General features: G+C 32.4%; 1 protein-coding gene across 1 annotated transcript; it reads left to right on the top strand.

Annotated features, from left to right (window-relative positions):
- Positions 1-10,809: 10,809 nt before the first annotated feature.
- Positions 10,810-12,964, top strand: LOC148616321 (uncharacterized). The gene is made up of 4 exons (XM_088581593.1): positions 10,810-10,961; positions 11,529-11,638; positions 12,192-12,384; positions 12,837-12,964. The coding sequence occupies exons 2-4, from the start codon at positions 11,546-11,548 to the stop codon at positions 12,881-12,883; spliced, it is 333 nt and encodes a 110-aa protein (XP_088437719.1). The 5' UTR covers positions 10,810-10,961; positions 11,529-11,545; the 3' UTR covers positions 12,884-12,964.
- The last annotated feature ends 7,507 nt before the right edge of the window (positions 12,965-20,471 follow it).

Below are 20,471 nucleotides of genomic sequence, written 5' to 3'. Positions count from 1 at the left end.
AGCACAGATTTATGGTTTTCCACAATCTCTTCTTTGGAGAGTGTGGTAGCAGTATAGGTCTTATCACTGCTATTATTTTCTACGTCTACCTCTGATCATAAACATTGGATGTAAAACGTTTTTCAGACAAAAACAATGTTGTTTTGGGCTTTGTCTGCTGATACGACAGCATGTTTGTCATGTAGAGTAGACAATGTTTTTGCTACATCGGGGTCTGAGAAAATCGATATAGCCTTGACCTACTTAAAACTTTCATTCGTTTCAAAATTAAAGACCTCACGGCCTTTAACCAATCTGACAGAGAATCAATATCTTCTTGTTCTCGTTTTTTTCCATTTTTTGTTTAGTCCTCGATGGCATCCATAAGAACTTTAAAGTTATAGTTCCAATTTATGGAGCGTGGTTCACGGTACTTGGGACCTTTAGAAAGGATATTACGTATTGATTCGTTTTCGATGATGGTTAAATCTCCTGTAACGACCAGAAGGACCATATTTGATGGAAGTGTTCAGAAAATTAAGGTATATTAATCAAGATTTTGTCTTATTTCAGGAATTCATATTTTTTTTCATTTCAACTTGAATAATGTTTCACCATTTTAACTGACGATGATATTTGTGATTGTCACGTATTTCAAATTAGGTGAATATAATTAAAATATTGCACACTTTGATGTTTATTACCAGTCATTTTAACAGAGGTCAGAGTATATTTAAATGAATAAACCTGTGAGTTTTAAAATTTGCAGCCTGTCTTATATCTTGATCATTGCATACTCATAGAGATTGGTGGAAGATAAAAACTCAAGACTAAGATATAATACAAACGTGATTACTTCTCATTTCGCATCGTCAGCTGTTCTTTCGTCTGTGGCATTATCCCTTCAGAACCTGCGTATTGAGTTATATTATCCCATATCATACCTACGTGAGAGCTTACTGAAACTACGCGCACTTTTTTGTACCGGTGCTATATTTCTTAGAAAGTTTACATTTTGTATATTTTTCCTTTTTTCGAATACCTTTTAGTACATTTGATGCATTAATTTTACTTTTAATTTCACTTTAAATTAGGAACATTGACCAGGTGCACCGGTAGTGTAAGCTTCTTTTGCTTATTTACAAACACCCACCGCGTTGCTCATAAAAATAACATACGGGAAGACAAAAGGGGGAGATAAAACTTTGACAATGTGAACAAATCAGTTTTCATGGTGAAGATACACTGTAACGATGCACGTGTTAATGATGACGACCATAAAACTTCTATGTGATGTCTACAATAATGTAGCAACATAACACAATTCAAGAGCCTTATTTTAAATAGTCAAGCGCAGTACATGTGTATTATATTATAAGACAAGTTATATGCATATACAATACTGTTTTTTTTCCCGAGGATGTAGTTGCATGGTTGTGCAGAACTTTGCTATGTCAAGTTAAAGATTGACCATTTCGGTTAATGTAGGTTTGTTACTCTCTGAACTATAAGATTATTTTAGTTTAACAGAAACAAACAGTGTGATATCTATCAGTTACATTAAATAAGGATATGTCTGTACTGATAGTTTTTAAGTCCGATAACCCCGAAAAGAAGCCGCATAGTTGTTATAAATTACATAATGTTACATGTATGAGAACTTTTCTTACACTCTTAATCGAATCCATAAAGTTGGTGCAATTTTCCTGACGGTTTGTACATTTGTAGTGTTAGGAGAAAGAACGCAAAGAAACCTCTTGCAAGCGATAATTTATTTCAAGCAACAATTTCCTGTACATTTCGTCAGTACTTGCTCTTCAGAGGCTGCATAAATAATAAAATTAGTGTAAGAAGATATACTGTTCTATAACAAATACGTCCTCTATGACAGCTTCATATTAATGTAGAGTTGAACCTGGAAAAGTTAGGACAAGTATAAACACACTATTTAAGGTTGAAACTGCTTTGAATTTTGATTGCATTGGCATGGAATGATAATGTCACCAGATTCTACGTGGCCTTTTTGGACCTTATTTTGGTTCAAATCAGGCTGAACTTTCTTTTGCAGAAAGGGCACATTGTGGTACTATTTCAAAGAGATCAGTTCTGTTTAACTCAAATTATCATCGAGACATCTGGTAAATGATTGTTTTTGACTCCTAGTTCTTAAACTAATCAAGTCACAACCTCCAAAATGACACCTTGAAATATAATCTCAAAAAGATCAATTTACTTGTACCTGGTACTTCATGAAAATGTTTGTTTCTGCTTTTTTTGGCTTATCATTCCTTAAAGGTTCAAAACCAGTCTAACCTTAGTGGAAGAGAAAATTGTAAATCAATTTCAGAGACGTTCATTTGCGTTTACTTGAGTTACATGTATAAAACTCAATTCTATGAAATGTTTGCTTTTGACCCGAATGGTTAAGGTAATATCTCCCAAAATTAATACAAACTTTCTTTTTTTTGGATTTGAAAACTTGGGAAACCAACTAATTCTTATATTACATGCTATTATCACACGAAACTAATAGTTAATCGACATGCATTGACGATAGAAAACAGTGTCAAATCATTATGTGACAGCAAATTTTTCGAAGTCTGATAAAAATACAACTAATCAAATTTTATTCAAATCGGTGGAAGAATTTTCAAGTATTTATGTGTAGTGTGAATGAAGATAGGGTTATCGTGAAAACCATGCATAGAAATTGCAGCAGCATGTGTAGAGAAAAACTCTTTCAGTTGATATGATTCCTATGATACGGCAATATAAATAAGAATTTTACAAAAATGTCCAGTGTAGTAGGATACGCCTCTGCAAATTAAAAAAAAATGTCCTACAGGAACAAATAAAATAGTAACCAGAATTCTAACATTACATGTACCAGTTGAGGAATTAAGGCTGTTCAGAGCTCTTTTTATAGGGAAAATAACATATGCACTCTTCAAATGCTGGTATTAATTAAGACTTGCAAATCTGGGTCACTCAATTGCTTCTTATAAATTGTATACATGTTGCACCAATATATGGAGAATTTTTGGCATTTTATGAATAATTATTTATAACAATGTCTGCTTGATATAGCGCGTGTTTATATAAGATAGAATTAAAACCTTGTACTGACTAAACATACTCCTTTGCTTATGAAACCATGAAAGATCTAAAAGTTTTATTTCGGCACTAATATGTGGAGATTATTTTTGCCTTTTAAGAATGCTTGTTTATAAAAATGTTAACTTGATAGTGCTTGTTTATATTAGATAGGATTAAATCCTTGTAATGACTCAATTAACCCCATTGCATTGTGGAACCATATAAGACCTAAAACATTTATTTCTAGTAACACTTAACACATTTTGAATAACAGTATAACTTACAATATTTGTTTCCGTAATATATTCCCAATATTGGGTTAGTCTAACATTTATATGGCGAGGAATGTGTCTCATAATTCAAATACATTGATGCAATCGTGTAATTATTTCTGCATATGCGTAATTCTATTTATGAAATCGCGTAATTATTTCATATGCTCATAATATTTCATTTTAATTACCCGACTGCATGAATAGAATTATAGATAAGCAAAATTGTATTGCGCGATTGCATAAATAGAATTTAGCATATGGAGGAATAATTACGCGATTGTATAGATAGAATAATACAGATTAGTACGGGGTTATATACATTTCATTTACATTTTAAATTGCTACTGTGATTACATATAAGGTTTCACTTACTTTTAAAAGAACAGACATGATTTTCATACAAAGGATGTCGGCTAAGGTATTGAACCAACAAACTTTCGCCATTAAAATAGCCTCTCTTCCGAATACTGTTTTACGACGTAGAGAGAGCGTACCGCGGGTTGGTGGGGATTCTATTTCATCCATATTTAAAAAAAAAAATATATAATAATGTTTCGCTTACTAAAGTACAAAGTTATTTTTATAAACAAATAATAGACAAGGACGGTAAGAAATCCTTGAGTCGGTCATGATTATGTATCACTTATATCACATATAAGAGACGATTATTTATTATAAATTCTTAGCCCAAAATTGGTAATTACACCAAGTATAGGAACAGTCAGCTGATCATCAGCATCACTTATATAGTGCTTTTGATTGGTTAACACTGTATTACAAAAGATGTTAGTGGATTTTTATGGTTTATATCCAAAAAGACAGTCAAATTATATCGTCGACACTACGTCGTCTTAACTCCATAATGAACGAAATGAAGGGTGTGAGGGATGTACGAAAAGCACTATCGTTTGCAACTTTATTGTTATACTGTTATTTAATCTAGAATTGCCTTTAAATAAATTCCTGTATTGTTTCTTAAAATAAAAAAAATAGAACTGAATGTTTTAACTAAACTTGACTTTAAATTTCTCATACTACAAATACAAAATCAAAAAGAAGCTGTAACAAATTCAAAGCTTGTTAAACTATGAAAGGTTATATAAAAGTGAGCATGCAGATCAAAATGATTTTTTTTAGAAAATCAAATCTTCAAATACAAATATTTTCTTCATTTATGTCCTTTGTCTCATTTTAATGTAAGGAAATAAAAAAAAAATTTCCTTTTACATGTATCAATAATTGTTATTTACATAATTAGACCATGATGATGACAATCGATATTCGTTATTGTACAGATTTCAAATATAATACAATTTTTATTTTAATGGGGAACCTTGAGGCAGTAAAATAATATTATATACAGGCTAGTATTTATAAAACATAAAAAATAATTAAACTCAGTTAAAAATATGTTAAACAATACGAGATCTCTTTTGTAGATACATTTTTGTGCATCTGAAAGATCTTGGTCACAGAGTTTGTATAAAACATGTCTAGATTTTGTCCAGTTTGTTTTATAAATAATGGCGGTGTATGCTGTGGGAATGTAGAACTGGAGGATTGTTTAAGCCTTATTGCTGATAAACATGGTTTCATAATAGAAGATGTGGCAGGATTTCCTAGGCTTAATACGTCATTCCATTCAGTTCCTCTACCATAATCCCAAAAAGTTACCCTTTATTTTTTTCTCATCGAAGAATTATGCACTTGTGGTTTTTTTCCTTTTACATTTTTAAAGACCAAAAACATTCTTTTATCAAATGGCTTCGAAGAAGACAGGTCTCTTTTAGAATTCAAGTTGTACAGAAATTAAATTAACTCTAATGTTCAGGAATTTTTTTCTGTTTTGAGTATTTTGTACTATGCAATAGTGCATCCAACTCATTTAACCTTTCATTAATACTCTCATGTTCAATATGTATTTCAAATGAGAACGAGTTGTTTTTTCTAAAAGAAAATAAAGGAACAAAACATTACGGATATAATTTAACCAATTATAATTTAACCACTTAAAATTTATCAATTAGAATTTATCAATTAGAATTTATCAATTGAAATTTATCAATTAGAATTTAACCAAATGTTGTCTAAACTTGTCTAGTCAGTTTTTAAACTGATTGTGGGTGAAATTTCCAATGAAGTTCACGTGTTTCAAGGAGTAACCTCTCATCAGCAGCATTAAAATCAAATATGTAGGGGGATCATAATCCAAATATTAGTTGTATACAAGAAGTACGCAAAACCAAAACTATCAAAAGAGGAAGCCAAATCCATCACCGAGAGGTTCTACCATATGCAATGCAAGGAATGAAGCCTCAGTGGTTTAGGCATTTTACACAATTCGTCGGCTAAAGTAAATCTGTACAAATGGAGGAAATCATGATGCCAGTCATGCTATGCTGCATCAGTTTGTCTAGAAAATCGTAAATGATTCAAGCTATGAAACACTAAAAAATTACGATAGCTTTTACGATAAGTAGGGGCAAAGTCCTTATTGAAAATGTCATTTCAAACATATAGATAAATGATTCTATCAAAGGTATTCTATCAAGGATTTTTTATTTGCATGACATGAAAGCCTGTTGGAAATTTATATTTGGGATAATATTAGGTCTTTCACTGAGATATTAATTGAATAGGAAGGAATGTTCCATTTAGCGTCCCGTCTAAGTGGCTGAAACAAGTATAAATAACTCTCCCGTTATTTATCTATTTGCAAAACCAAAATGTGCCTCAGGTTTTACTTAACTCAATAGTTTATACTTTCTTTGGTCCTTTTCTTCTTTCGATTTAATTTATTTTTTTTGTCTTTGTGTTTATCAAATATTTTTATAATTACGATTTTGACGAAAATAAAAATAATTCGAAATTAAATTCATAATTTTCACATTAACCTATCAACTTTTTTTTGTTTTTTAAGATAATTGAAAATAAATCTTCAGTTTCCTATTTTTTTCCGTCTTCCGAGTGTATGCTACAATTATTTCAATTCATTTCATCAAAAGGGGAAAATAAGTTTAACAAGATAAGTGGAAAGATCAGGGAATCGCGTTCTCCGCCGCGTGATAAACCAATAAACTGGCTGATGAACAAGTTTCTTGTTTGTTTGTTGGGGTTTAATGTTCGAGCAGCAATATTTCAGCTATATTCAGACGATGAACATGAAATGGATGATAAAATGAATATGAAATTAAAAAAAAGGATAGGGCACAAGGATAATAAGGTCGACAAATTTTGATTGCCACTAGAAAAAGGGGGGTGGGTAAGGTCGGGCAATTCAAACTCTTGTGGCGGAGTACAAAGGTTCCTACTCCTATCGAATACCACAGTAGGGTTCTTTAACGTACGAGGAACGTGACATCTTTCCCAACACGGTGCACCACTATGGTTTGCGGTCAGGGTTTCCGTATTATTGCCTGACAACCCGAGCATGTAACATGCCAGGGGTACCCCATTCCACCGACTGGGGCACACATCCCAGTTGCTGTGTGGGCAGAGCGCCAAGCCTTGGCTAGGTTTCTGAGCAACATTTAGTCGCCTTTTACGACAGGCTTAGCGCTGCTACAGGCCTATTCTTTTACCATCCAAACCTGCACGGGGCTGAACAAGTTTCTTATCTCTTTATAAATTATAGGTCTCTGTGAATAGTCATGATTTTTAATCAAAATGTTTTTACGGTCGTACCGTTTTGTGGTTTATGAAAAGATATATATATATCAACCGAGGTAGACCTATAATCTCTGCTAACGGCCATCTAACAGAGAAAATTCGTGGACTTTCATCTACGCCCACATGTTGAAAAACTTCAATCATTTAAAAAAGATACGACTGATTACTTACAGAAGATGCAGGCTCTGAATCCCCTTCCACCAAACACCACTCTGGTCACTATGGACGTTACATCTCTCTATACCAACATTCCTCACTCTGATGGTATCGAGGCTTGCAGAGAAGTATGGGACTCTCGGGAGGTCAAAGTTCCACCTATTGACTGCCTAGTCACTTTGCTCATAATGGTTTTGAAAAAGAACAATTTTAATTTTAATGGAGACCATTACTTACAAATAAATGGCACAGCAAGGGGTACCAAAATGGCTCCGTCTTATGCCAACATTTTCATGGGAAAATTTGAAAAAGAACTACTGGAATCCTCTATAGAACAGCCTCTGTCCTGGTATAGGTTTATTGACGACGTGGATATGAAGTGGACACATGACGAAGAAGAATTAAACAATTTTATCGCTCGTGCCAACAATCAACATCTTTCAATTAAGTTCACTCACGAAACATCTGCTACTAGTATGTCGTTCCTCGATACCTCCAGCACCTTATCGGGGGGAGAGCTCTCCACGGACCTATACTCAAACCCAACTGACACACATCAATATCTTATGCTTAAGAGCTGTCATCCATCTCACCTGACTAAGAGTATACCATTCAGTCAAGCTCTTAGGCTATGACGCATTTGTTCAAATGACGAATCCTTAAAGAAACGTCTAGGTCAACTGAAGAACAATTTAAGAAGGGGATATAGAAACAAGACCATCAATGAAGGGTTCCAAAAAATTCATAATATCCCAAGAAGTAGTCTGTTACAATACAAGGCAAAGAAAAATGCAAAAGAACCCCATGTGTTCTAACATACCACCCCTGCCTTAAAAACAGCCACAACACCATTCGTGAGCACTGGGCCTCTATCGAGAGAAACTCAACATTATCCAAAGTCTTTCCTGAACCACCTATGATTGCTTTCAGACAGCCAGACAGTTTGCGTAGTCTACTTGTGAGGGCTGAAATATCTAAGCCCAAATTGACTCCAGGCCAGAGTCGCTCCTGTGGTGACAAAAGGTGTACATGTTGCAATCAAATGCACCACTCGTCATCATTCACCAGCACAGTCACGGGGAAAAGCTACAAAATATGTTGCAACGTGCACTGCAAGAGTGCTAATGTAATATATTTGCTCCACTGTCCCATCTGTGGCCTTCAATATGTTGGTGAATCTAAACAGCCTTTTCACAAGCGCTTGAACGGACACAGGAGCGACCTAACAAAAAAGCCTTTACTCCCAGTGAGTCAACACTTCAGATTACCTAACCACTGCCTCGATGATTTCAACAAAATGAAAATCTTCATCGTGGAGCAAAACACGATCTGGAGCGATCTACAGAGAGTGAAGCGGGAGGGATTTTGGATAAAAGAACTCCGTGTTCTACACCCACACGGAATTAACAAAAAACATTAAGTTCTTCCTATTTTGTACAGTTTCTTATAACAGTGTTTGTAAATATTTTTAGTTTATAGTTCAGTATTCAAGATCAACACACAACGTGTGTCTATAGCACAATGTTCAAGATCTTTGTTACCGTCGGTAAAATTTTATACGTCACTGGTATTCACCTGATTAGGTAGTGAGTTGTGTTCACAGACCATTTACTTTCATACACACTCAGTTTATTTAAGGCACTGAAGAAGGTCATTTGTTGACTGAAAATTTTGCCCATTATATATTTTATTATAGTGTGTTAACATCTTATCGGTATCGTTGTACAATCCTTTAGACTTATATATATATATATATATTCGTATTTATTGATCAGCCGGTTCAGGAACAAGATGACTCATTTTTGAGACAAGTCGGCCTAATTTCATAAAGTACTCTACCAAGTCTTATATATATACACTGCTCTTCTAAGATATTATGACCAGAAATATTCCCGAGCGCTTTTTACCTTATTATGATGCTTCCGGACGCTTTTTAGTATGACCGATCTCGTCGTTAAGTAAGCACTCATCTGAAAAAAAAGATGAAAAAAATTTCATACCTATATTTTTGATTAAACTATGTAGTCTGTACTCGTCTTCTCAAACCTACATGCTCGACGTCAATCTAGAACCTTTCAGGAATATGTGAAAACACTAACACGTGAACCACGTATCTATTAATCAGCCGGTTCAGGAACAAGATGACTCATCTTTGAGACAAGTCGGCCTAATTTCATAAAGTACTCTACCAAGTCTTAGTTTCGCAAAACACAAGAAATTTACTGCTTACCCATAATTTCCCTCAAAACCGGACAGTGCATAATGTAACAACGACCCAAAAATTCGTTAATTAATTTACGAGGACACTTACCCTACCGGTTCACCTGGTCCATACTCCCAGTTTTTAGTTGAGTCCGAGTTGCTCATTTACTTTTGTTCCTTTGTATGTATGATTTTAGTTTCTTTATGTTCTTTGTTGTGTATGTCTGTTTTCCATGTCTGGTCTTTGTCCCTGGATTACATTCTTATGATTACCACTATAACCTTGGTTCCCTTGATTACTCTTATATAGAATGAATTAAGTAGAATTAATTATTAATAGCAAACGATAATAGTAACTAATTAAGTAAGCCTAATCTATGGGTTAGAGGGTTGATAACCAACAGTTAGAGGGATTTAATTATCGAACTTAGTTAATGTTGTGAATTATAGTCTGTTAATCCATAGATAACGGTTCGTTAACCCAAAGATAACAGTGTTATTTCATAAATAATGGGATTTTGGTTTATTTTGCCTGCCATAAAAACAGCACCTCCAGAATTTCGAACATTATTTCTGAATTTGATCATCTAGTTATTTTCCATCAAATATTTTCTGTCAACTATTTATGGCAGGAAGTCCTTTACTTCTATGCACGTTTCATCAATTTCAGTAGAATCTTTATAAACGAATTTACGTATATTTCATTTTGAAAAATTCGAGCCGTCCTTTCGTTTAGAGGATATGACAGTTACTAGGTATTTTTAAACATGGTGATTGCATGAACTGCTCACAGCTGGGCAAATTTGTGCTGTTTTTATCAACAAGACTTACTATAAAATCCGCTTCATAGGATTGCAGAAGCATATAGGTTCGTTATATAGGGAAAGTTAATTGGAATACGAATATCTATTGACTTTCATCACGTTGTTCAAAATCAAAAAAACATTTCGACAAAAACTTCATAAGCTTGGAGACTAATTTTAATTCATTTTAAACTTAAACATTAGAATTCAATTTCTGTCAAGTATATTTTCATATATTGTCCTGACTTTTTGGAAAAGGCAGCAAAGTTTGATGGTTCTGAATGTATATCTTAACTTCAAATGTGGAATTATTTTATCAGAAGTTAAACCATCAATGATATTAATTTAGTTTAGAATATTTTGTTTGATCATGAATCAAGGTTTCGAGAGCAAAGGTTATTCAGGGTAAACAATCACGAACATTTATGATAATGAAAGTTGGATTCTGCTTCATGGCTTTGTAAAGTGACTTTAGTAATTTAAAAAGATATATCAATTTTGAGCTGAAGAGGCAGTTGTGAAATAGTCCGACGAAAAAAGTACTAAGTACTTTACACACTTAAATAGTGCATTAGTACATCATCATTTTTCATTATTATTATAATAAGATAAGTGGACATAAAAAAATATTTTAATGTGTTTTTAATCGGTTACATCCTGTGAATTTTCACTACAAAATAATTATAGGAAGAATTATTTAAGCAATTACGTATTACAGAAGTATATATGTTCATGAGCCTTCGCATCTGCTGTATTTCTTGAAAACGATTTGCAAGTAATTGTAAGTAAGATTTATATTTTAAGTTTCTCTCTTTACTTAAAGTTCGTAGAGATTTATCAACCTATAAATTCATTGACGGCTATTGGACGGAACATCTAATTTTTTTTTAACATTTATCACAAATCTAAATATAATAAACTGTTAATTCAAACATATGTTTTGTCAAACGAATACTTCAAATCTTTGGTTTTACTCAATTCTAGCTAGATATTGAGCTGTGTTAAAGGTTAATAAAAAAATAATGAAACGGATTTTTTGTAAATTAAAACGTATGCAATCATATTGATTTCATACGCCTTTTTTTTTCATTATAGGACGCAAATTTGCTGTATATTTCAAACATGTCTTTGATTGTTGGTTTTAGGTTGCTTGATACGCAAACAAAACGTTATAATCACTTTAAAATACAATCAATTTTGCTCTCAATGCGTTTTTGTTGCTTTTCAAAACAGGACGGAAATTGTGGAGACAATGATAAAATCGTGATTTCAAATCAAACAAATAGACACTGTAAAGGCAAAATATTTTTGTTTTTTACTCATGGATTAAACATAAACGATTTTTCAGCTTAAACGCATAGCAAAATGAAAATTGCGTTCGTATTGTGTTTAGTTGTTATCGGAGGTGTGCTCGCAGAAAAGACTTTTAAAGATGGTTTAAAATTCAACTTCCTTAAGGTAAGCGTTATCCATTTAGTCACGTCTTATAAAAAGAACCATTAATTGACGTAACTACGTATCTTACAATATTCGTATAAACAAATATTATTTGTTCAATTAACTATACCGGGATTATTTCTATTTAAGCACAAAGATTAAATTAAGTAAATATATTACGTCAATAAACGGTGATTATGTAATGAAATAATTTCTGCTGTGTGTTGTTCATCCGTCCTTATTTCTCCCAACTTTTGAAAGTTCCAAATAATAAATTAAAAATGATTTATTCTGGTCAACTTTTGACCATGTTACATCAACTCCTTTTATGTTCAGTTTAGCATAAATACACATTTTAATGCTTTATTCAGAAATGTTAATCCTAATTCTGTATTAGGTAAGTTGCAAAAATATTTTATTTAACAAATACATAAAAAATTAATATCAATAGTTTACTTTACCGAAAGAAACGTTTCAAAACCAGTATGATGTATGAAAATAGGCCTGCAAAAAGAATATTACCCATTTCTTTCCGAATGCAATGCATTACTTAAATACTAATTATCTTTATTAGCTAGCAGGGAGGAACCGTAGATCGACTATCGACAATTCTCTTCGTCAGGCCTTTGATGAAACTGATACAAATAATGATGGTTTAGTAGACGGAGGTGAAATGGTTGCATTCATGGTTAAAATGAAAGTTCCAGTTGATGATAACTTGAAAGACATGATGACAAATGCGTTGGGTGAAGGAGTTGGCTTTGCAGGTTTGATTAATTTATTTTACTGTTGAACTTTCAAATAGCTTTTAAGAGCTTGTTTATTGAAGTTTGGTTCTAATACGAAATAAAATTTGAATTCTTTTTTCTTGACTAATTTTGATGCTGGCCAAAATTAATTCTAGTTTAATGATCTTTTTTGTGAAATAATATACCCACAATATAATTGCGATTTCATGAATGTATCTTTCGAATTTAAAGGAATATCACATTAAAAGTCATTTGTATATTGATTTAATATATTTGATATATTCCATCCTACATAAATGTAGAATAACTGTGTAAAAAGTCCGATTGACATGAACAACATTTGCAAAGACAACTTAAAGAATTTGAGAATAGAACCGATAACTTGGTAATGACCATGTGCTTTGAGATTTAGATCATATTATATGAATAAAAAAGAGAAACAATTTTAATTGAAACAAATATCATTTCAGTTTTCAAGCAAATGGCTATGCAGGGAATGGCATCACAGGGAAAGTAACATGATTTTGGAGAAGAAAAGAATAGACGCTTTAGGACATTGAATCATTTTGGCATTGAAAATAAAATAATTCTTTGAGAATTCTTACTTTCTTATGAAATAGATCTTGGAGATAATAATGTCATGATGAATGTTGTTATGATAAACATATCATTGTAGTTATAAAAGAATTGAAACATTTTTAATTCCGTGTATGCAACTGACAAGAAAAAATTGTCAAGTGAAAGATACAAGAGTATTAAAATATATGTTTCGATAGAAACCATAGGGCATTACTCTACAGATACTAATTGCGCATGAAGAAAACCTTAGTTCATATCTGATTCAATATTATGACATCATTAAATCACTAATGTTGACAATATATTCCAAAAACTAGACTAATATTATCAACAGATGCAATATTTTACATAAATGTATATAGTTGACATTAAATGTGTATATCTTAAAGCAATTAAGATAAAATAGCAATAGCATTATCAGATACAAGACAAACTATGAGAAATCGTTGGACACAACAGGGCAACAGACGAAACTAAATCATCCAAATTTATATACATTCTGAAAAAAAAACGAAAAGAGAGAAAAAAATCAATACATAGATTTTAACCTCATTTACTTAATTTTAGCATGAAGGCCGTATTATGTCACCAACAATGCTTTGAAAATGACAAAGCTGTGTATTTAAGGAGTATTTATAAAAAAAAAATACACTGAATTTAATACTCGAAAAAGTTCGTCTAAAAAGTGTTAGAGTAAAACATTAATATTTAAAACTTTTTGAAATATTTGCAAAAGTCGAGTGGCGATTTTCAAAAGGTGTCCCAAGTACGACCATGCGTAGCTGACGTTGATGTTACCATTGTCGTACATTAGGTTTCCACACACTTACTTGAGTATAGGTGTATAAATTTCTTCGAATTTGTACAACATGGTTTCTCATCACAAACACAGACTGAGATCGATTATTATTGTTATAAACAACACTATATAGAAATAAGGGACCAAAAAGGCGAGAAAGGTTTCATGTCGCATATGGATTAATTTTGCTGTTTGTTACACAAAACGTTTAGGAACTATGAGGCAAGAAAAAAATCATACCTCCCGGAAAAGAAAAGAAAAATAACTGCAAAATTATTACAATATACAATACTTAGATAAAACCAAGGAAAAGGAAGTCTGTTAAAAAGGTTAATAATAGAATATTTACAAGTACAAAACTGAAAAACAATGAATACTTCGTACAATCAGGCTTCCCGAACAGTTCAATGTGCTCAGATACACACATGTTTTTGCGATAGCATTAAGATTAATTTATTTCCAAACCAAAACCTTAACAAAGTGTATGGAAATTCATGAGATTGTATCTTTAAAAACATCATTGATTGATTATTTGGGGACCTGTTGTTTCCCTTAATTATTAATAGAGGTAAAAAGGTAAACAATGACATATTCAACTAATTCGTTGATAGTGTTTACGTACATGTAATTTTCTTTTGAGAAATGGCTCAATAGAAAAGAAACAGGGTTAGGATCTTTGAAATTGTACTTTTAACTTCAATATCACAAAAAGATAATGTTTTGATGGCTTAAAGAGTATTGGCCCTTAAAGCAAAAGCACAAAGAGAAGTTTGAAAAAAACTATTTTTTCTTCAATTTTGAGTAAATTGCATATTCCATATATGTAATAGCAAACTTTAGAGTTTCGGACCACGGTTGGCATTCATATGGGAACAAATTGTGTTCCTCTACTTGCTGACCTATTTTGTTTTTCATACTTTGAGGTTAACTTTACAGCTGATCTGATCCAAAAGAAGAAACATCCTTTAGCTAGATCCTTTTATCTCAGTTTCAGCTATATATGTGACGTATTATCGTTAAACAATCCTAGTTTCGGGGATACTATTCATCACATCTACCCCAATGAATTCGAGATAAAGGATACTATATACACTGTAAAGTCAGTGGGAAACTTAATTTCGAAACGAAACCATAAGGGATGCTGTTGAAGATTATGCCATGGATAAAGAAAGAAAATGACCAAGAACCAGAAATCGAGGTCCTTTAGTCTCAGTTTCCTCTGTACAGATGACGTATTATCTTTAACCATTCATAATATCGAGGATTTGATTCATCGCATCTTCCCAAAAAGAACTTGATATAAAGGATACTACAGACACTGTGAAGTCAGCCTCATATCTTGACCTACACTTAGAAATCGATGGTAAAGGAAAACTATTGACCAAACTTTATAACAAACTTTATGACTTGTCAACTTTCCTTTCAGCTGTGGAAACATTTCTTCAGCACCTGCGTATGGAGTGTTCATATCACAACTCATAAGTTATGCCAGAGCTTGCCAAAACTACGCAGATTTTTTGTATCGCGTTAGAATTCTAACAAATAGGCTTCTGGAAGAAGGTTATGTTGCTACAAGATTGAAGGCATCACTACAGAAGTTTTATGGTCGTGATTATGAACTCGTTGGTCGTTACGGTATATCCATCTGCGCCATGAAAACTGATTTGCCATAGTTTTCCTTTCCGTTTTCATCTACCCCGGACTTGACTTTTTATGAGAAACTCGGCGGGTATTTCTAGAAAAGCAGTGGACGCTTACCATATCGGTGCACCTGGTCCATGCTCCCAGTTTTTAGTGGAGTCCGATTTGCTCATTTGATTTTGTTACTTTGTATGTATGATTTTAGTTACTTTATGTTCTTGTTGTGTATGTCTGTTTCCATGTCAGGTCTTTATCACTGGATTGAAAGGTTTCCTATACTTTTGATGTTGTCATTGCATCCGTAAGGTATTGCAGTACCTAGTATGCGTATCCAGTACTCTACTCTTTCCCTAATATAGTTTTTACTTATAACAGGACTGTTCGTAGAATCGTAATTTTTTTTTTCTAAAATTCGAACTTTCCTAGAGAAGATTGAATGATCTTGTAGATTAAAATGTTGATAAACGGGAATTTGGTGGTGTTAATTCCCGAACAATGACCGCACATTCATTTGTCTAATCGTTCTTGTGTTTCTCCGACATATACATAAGTTGCATTCTAATCAATATATTAAGTTTGATGATTTGAAACTTAGGTCATCGTGACTTCTTGTATGGAAGTTGTTTGTTTGTAAGGGAACTGGAGAAGTAAGAGTCGGTTTTTAGAAGGTTGCATGTTTTGCACTTTTAAAACCTCATTTTGATATAGTACAATGTGGTTCATCATTGTAGTCAAATATATCATTTGAATTGATGGAACATGCTTTGATAATTTTGAAATAGCCAGTTGGACCTACGTCTCGAATTTGACAACAGCATTAAGATTTATGGTAAAAGAGACGACTTTAATATCATAAATTGTGCAGCAATATCCCTTATACTACTGCATATATTTATATTTCACAATTGATTCGCTAGGCTAAAAACACTACCCTAATTCCCATGAACGCCATAAATATCTGCGTAACAGACTTCTGAATCAGGGGTATGAGGAAATTCGTCTTAACAGGTCTCATACAAAATTCTTTATTAGATATCAATCCTTAGTTGAAAAGTACTCAATACTCAGTTTAAAACAATGCGTAGTGTATGTATTTTTTAAAATGACCTTTGCCCTGATGCGATCGCTGATTTTATCGTTTATGAAAATAGCATGCTAATGCTTTTTTAATCACCACTAATAAAATCACGCCGCAATGGAAGGTTGTGCGCTGTGAAACCTAGATTTAACCCACCATTTCGTCTGAAGTGCCTGTACTTAGTCAGAACCATTACGGTACCAGCTGCTCCTGTGTTGTAATATCTATTTTGCCACATTAATTTTGGACTTGACTTGATTAGGCATCGGATTAGTGTTCGATATTTAATTTTGTTGTTACCCTTATTTACTCTTTAACAAATAAGGCTTGCACATTTCAAGTAAGTTGAAATAAGATATATATAAAATATTTTGTATTTATTTTGCGAAGTTTGCTGCATATGTAATTATTATCTTCATATTTAATATTCGCTTTAAAATATTGCGATATGCTTCTTGGTATAAATTATATAAAACTTTATGTTTATTGGTCGGATACAATTCATCAACTATCAACCGATTTACATGTTTTTTGCGCGCCAAATATTTTATTTGTAAATTTCTTTTTGTAAAAAATATTATCTTTGTGGCCTTAAATATATTTATGCATTGTAGTAGAGAATGTCATTTATGTCTAACATAAATTAGTGTTTCGGGTTATGTCTAAAACCGCCAACTGTAGAAATTAAAATTCTTCGTCTATAGCTAGTGTTATAATTGATATTATATAAAAATGAAAACAAATAGTAGCAAGGTATGGCCGTTTCTTTAGGACCCATTACTTTTATTTTACTGGTCTATCTTTCCGTACCAGGGGCATTAGTATATCTTGCATTACCTTTATTCCTCCTTTTTTCTATTTTGCTTTTCACGTATTGACGTTAAATGAATATAACCTTGTTGTCTTATGTCTCCAATCACAGAACCAAGCGTAATGTGAGCATTTGTTTCGAGGTTGTAAAAACTTCAATAAGCTTATATATACTTACCAGACATGCGTGCAGCATGCTTTAAATTCAACAACTAGAAGAAAAGAAGAAATTGTACTCAGAATTCGTTTAGTAGAAATACACTTTATTTTTTTTGTTTCTTTTCTGGTTGAAAGCGGCATTTCAAATGAAGAATTAAAATGACGATATCATTTATAAAATTTGAGACTATTACGTATACCGAGAAACTATTCTTTAAAACAATTAGATGCATCATTTTTTAGTGTGAATGGCAGTAATGGTTAGTAACGGGAAATTACATTTTTTTTTCAGATAATTAATCTTTCTGTCTCTTTCACTGTACCTGTGTACAAAAATGTTTTGAGGCCAGCTGCAGCTTTGCCCTGTTTTATTAGGATTCCCAAGACGTTCATTAATGAGAGCTAATCTTTTGTCATTTTTCTGGAGTAAATAGTGCAGATAAATATCATAAAGATAATTTTTGTTAATGTTTTCATTATCCTGGTGTTTCTTGGAGCAACAGTGAATCCACTGAAATCTGGTATGGGAAAGCGTACACTCTAGATCTGTTTGAACTGCTACGTTCTTTCTTTAAAATATTAATTGATTAATTTCTATATTCTAGTTTACCATCAGTACCACCTATGTAATGATTGAGACCATAAAGAAGGAAGGACAATTAAACGTAAAGCTAAAAGAAATAGTTTGTGTAAATAGTAAATATATCGACCCTGATTAGTTTTCTATGTTTACAAATTCGAACTTTTACGAAGCAAGTATAATTCAATTCAGAACTAAGTTGAGATGATAATTAGAAGATGCACCACCATGATTATTAGCAGAATTAATACAGGACCTGTACTTGAATCGAATAATAAAACATAAACTTATAAAAATTAGTTAGTTTGTCAACTATTTAAGTTCTTTACAATAAATGTAAATACATAGTTAAGAATTAAGAGACAAGGCATATCTTTTCATGATACACTGTACAGATCATATTTAAGTCACCGACCACGAAGTGTCGGTGACTTATTGATTTTACTCCGTTAATGATGATGATGATGATTATCATCATTATTATTAGTAAATGACTGTATTGTCAACTGGGTCTTACATACTTATGGTCAGAAAAGGCATCAAAATCCGGTTTGTGCATGTAAAATCTGGATCTTAAAACCAGTATTATAGCAGTTTCATTTTCGTATACTTGGTAAATGCGACTGAAAACAACACCGGTCTAGGAAACATAAACTAGCTGCGATAATTCAAATCAATCGAATCCCAGCTTTTCCTTAGATATGGATGGTCACAACATGGCATCCGAATGTTTACCAAAATGGCGTCAATACCGGACAATTCGACCGAAAGATATCTCGGATCATGACAACCCATAGTTCCATGGGAATTGGAGAACGCATAAGGACAATATAAACCGTATATCATGACACATTTAACTACGGAATTTACCGCCAAAACTTGAAAATGGTCTCATTTGGATGAAATTTAGTTTTTAGGGTGAAAATGACTTGATGAGTTTAAATTTTATTATTTCAAGAATATTCGAAAATTGTCGTTCCCTTGACAACCAATTTTCCCGCCAAAATTTAAAAGTGGTCTGATTTTTGTGAAATTTGGTTTCTTTCGTAAAAAGACATACTGAATCTTAATTTTGGGATTCAAGACCATGTTAAAGTCGCTGTTTCCATGGTGACTTATTTTCCCGCCAAAACTTAAAAATGATCCGAGTTTAGTATAATTTAGTGAGAACTATGTGCTGCATCTAGATTTTCAGGTTTTGAAGCAGTAATGTGCACGGGAGGGGGCTTGCTTCACGTTTTGCAAAACGTTTACTTTTGTTATTACGCTCACACCTCCGCTGTGTTACAAAAATTGCTGCGTGAAAAAGTGACAATTATTAATAAAGTAAGTTTTTAATATTGATGCAAGCATGTTTACTTCTTTTTCTACTCTCTTCATAGATTATCAATGATAACATAAAACGAATTTACATTCATACTTATTGCTAAATATACCTATTTACTCGAATTTAGAACATTTTGTTGTTACATGTATAACACAGTAGCGTTTCATAAATAAATGGAAGAACAAATCACGTTTTTTTCTGATTAAAAGTATGTTCGCCAGTCCTGTCAGTGTTCTTTGTATTCAAGAAACTCCCGTCGATTTCCTCACTAAAATCTATTTCGGGACGAAAGAGGAAAAGGTTGCAATTGGTCATTTTTTTTATTATGCTTTTAAAAAGAAAACGCATCATCATATTCACTTTTGTGATACAAATGTATAAAGAAACACATGTTTTTATAAATAACTATTGTAAATATTAAGGGAAAGTACGTAGAAGAAACATCGTTGAGCTTCATTACTAACATTGCCAATACTGTTGTTTTATCTAAGATAATTATTTTGGCAAAGTATATAATTTTTTTAAGCATGATAACTATAAGTGAGATTTAAAAACTATTAAAAATCAGTGCAGAAGGTACAAACAATGTTAAATCCGTGGACATAACAGGGACTTGAGTACCAAAAGAAAAATAAAAAAAAAAAAATCGCTACGTGTAATATAGTAAATTAAAAAAAATCGAAGGTAATCTTAACTCTTGACCTACATTTTTAGCATTTATTACCAGTATGCTCTCAAAATATTTGAGTGTATGTTTTTGTTATGACCGACTGTTAAAAAAGAGATTTGACATAGTTCCTTTCCAATTAAAATCCTATACGATTATTGGGTTGAATTTTTGAACTGTGGATATATTTTTGCTACAGTAAGAAATAACTTAAAATATTGTTCTGCCTAATTCAATAAAGTTACTTTATTGAGTTTGCTTATTGTTAGAAAACAATAAAAATGAACAGGGTAAACGGCCGATTATTCGTATCTTTATAATCCTTATTTAACGAACATCGGCTTTTTATAAATTACTTTACTTGTCATAATAAATAAACATAACGTTGTAACTGTTAACATACACACACGTTTTGTTGAAAACAACCAAATACAAAATATATCGAAAAGTTGAAAGCCTAATAAT

Source organism: Perna viridis, chromosome 5, assembly GCF_037379345.1.
Source record: "Perna viridis isolate PV_CMFRI_1.1 ecotype Kerala chromosome 5, ASM3737934v1, whole genome shotgun sequence".
NCBI lineage: Eukaryota > Metazoa > Mollusca > Bivalvia > Mytilida > Mytilidae > Perna > Perna viridis.
This window is presented reverse-complemented; position numbering and strand designations above follow the sequence as displayed.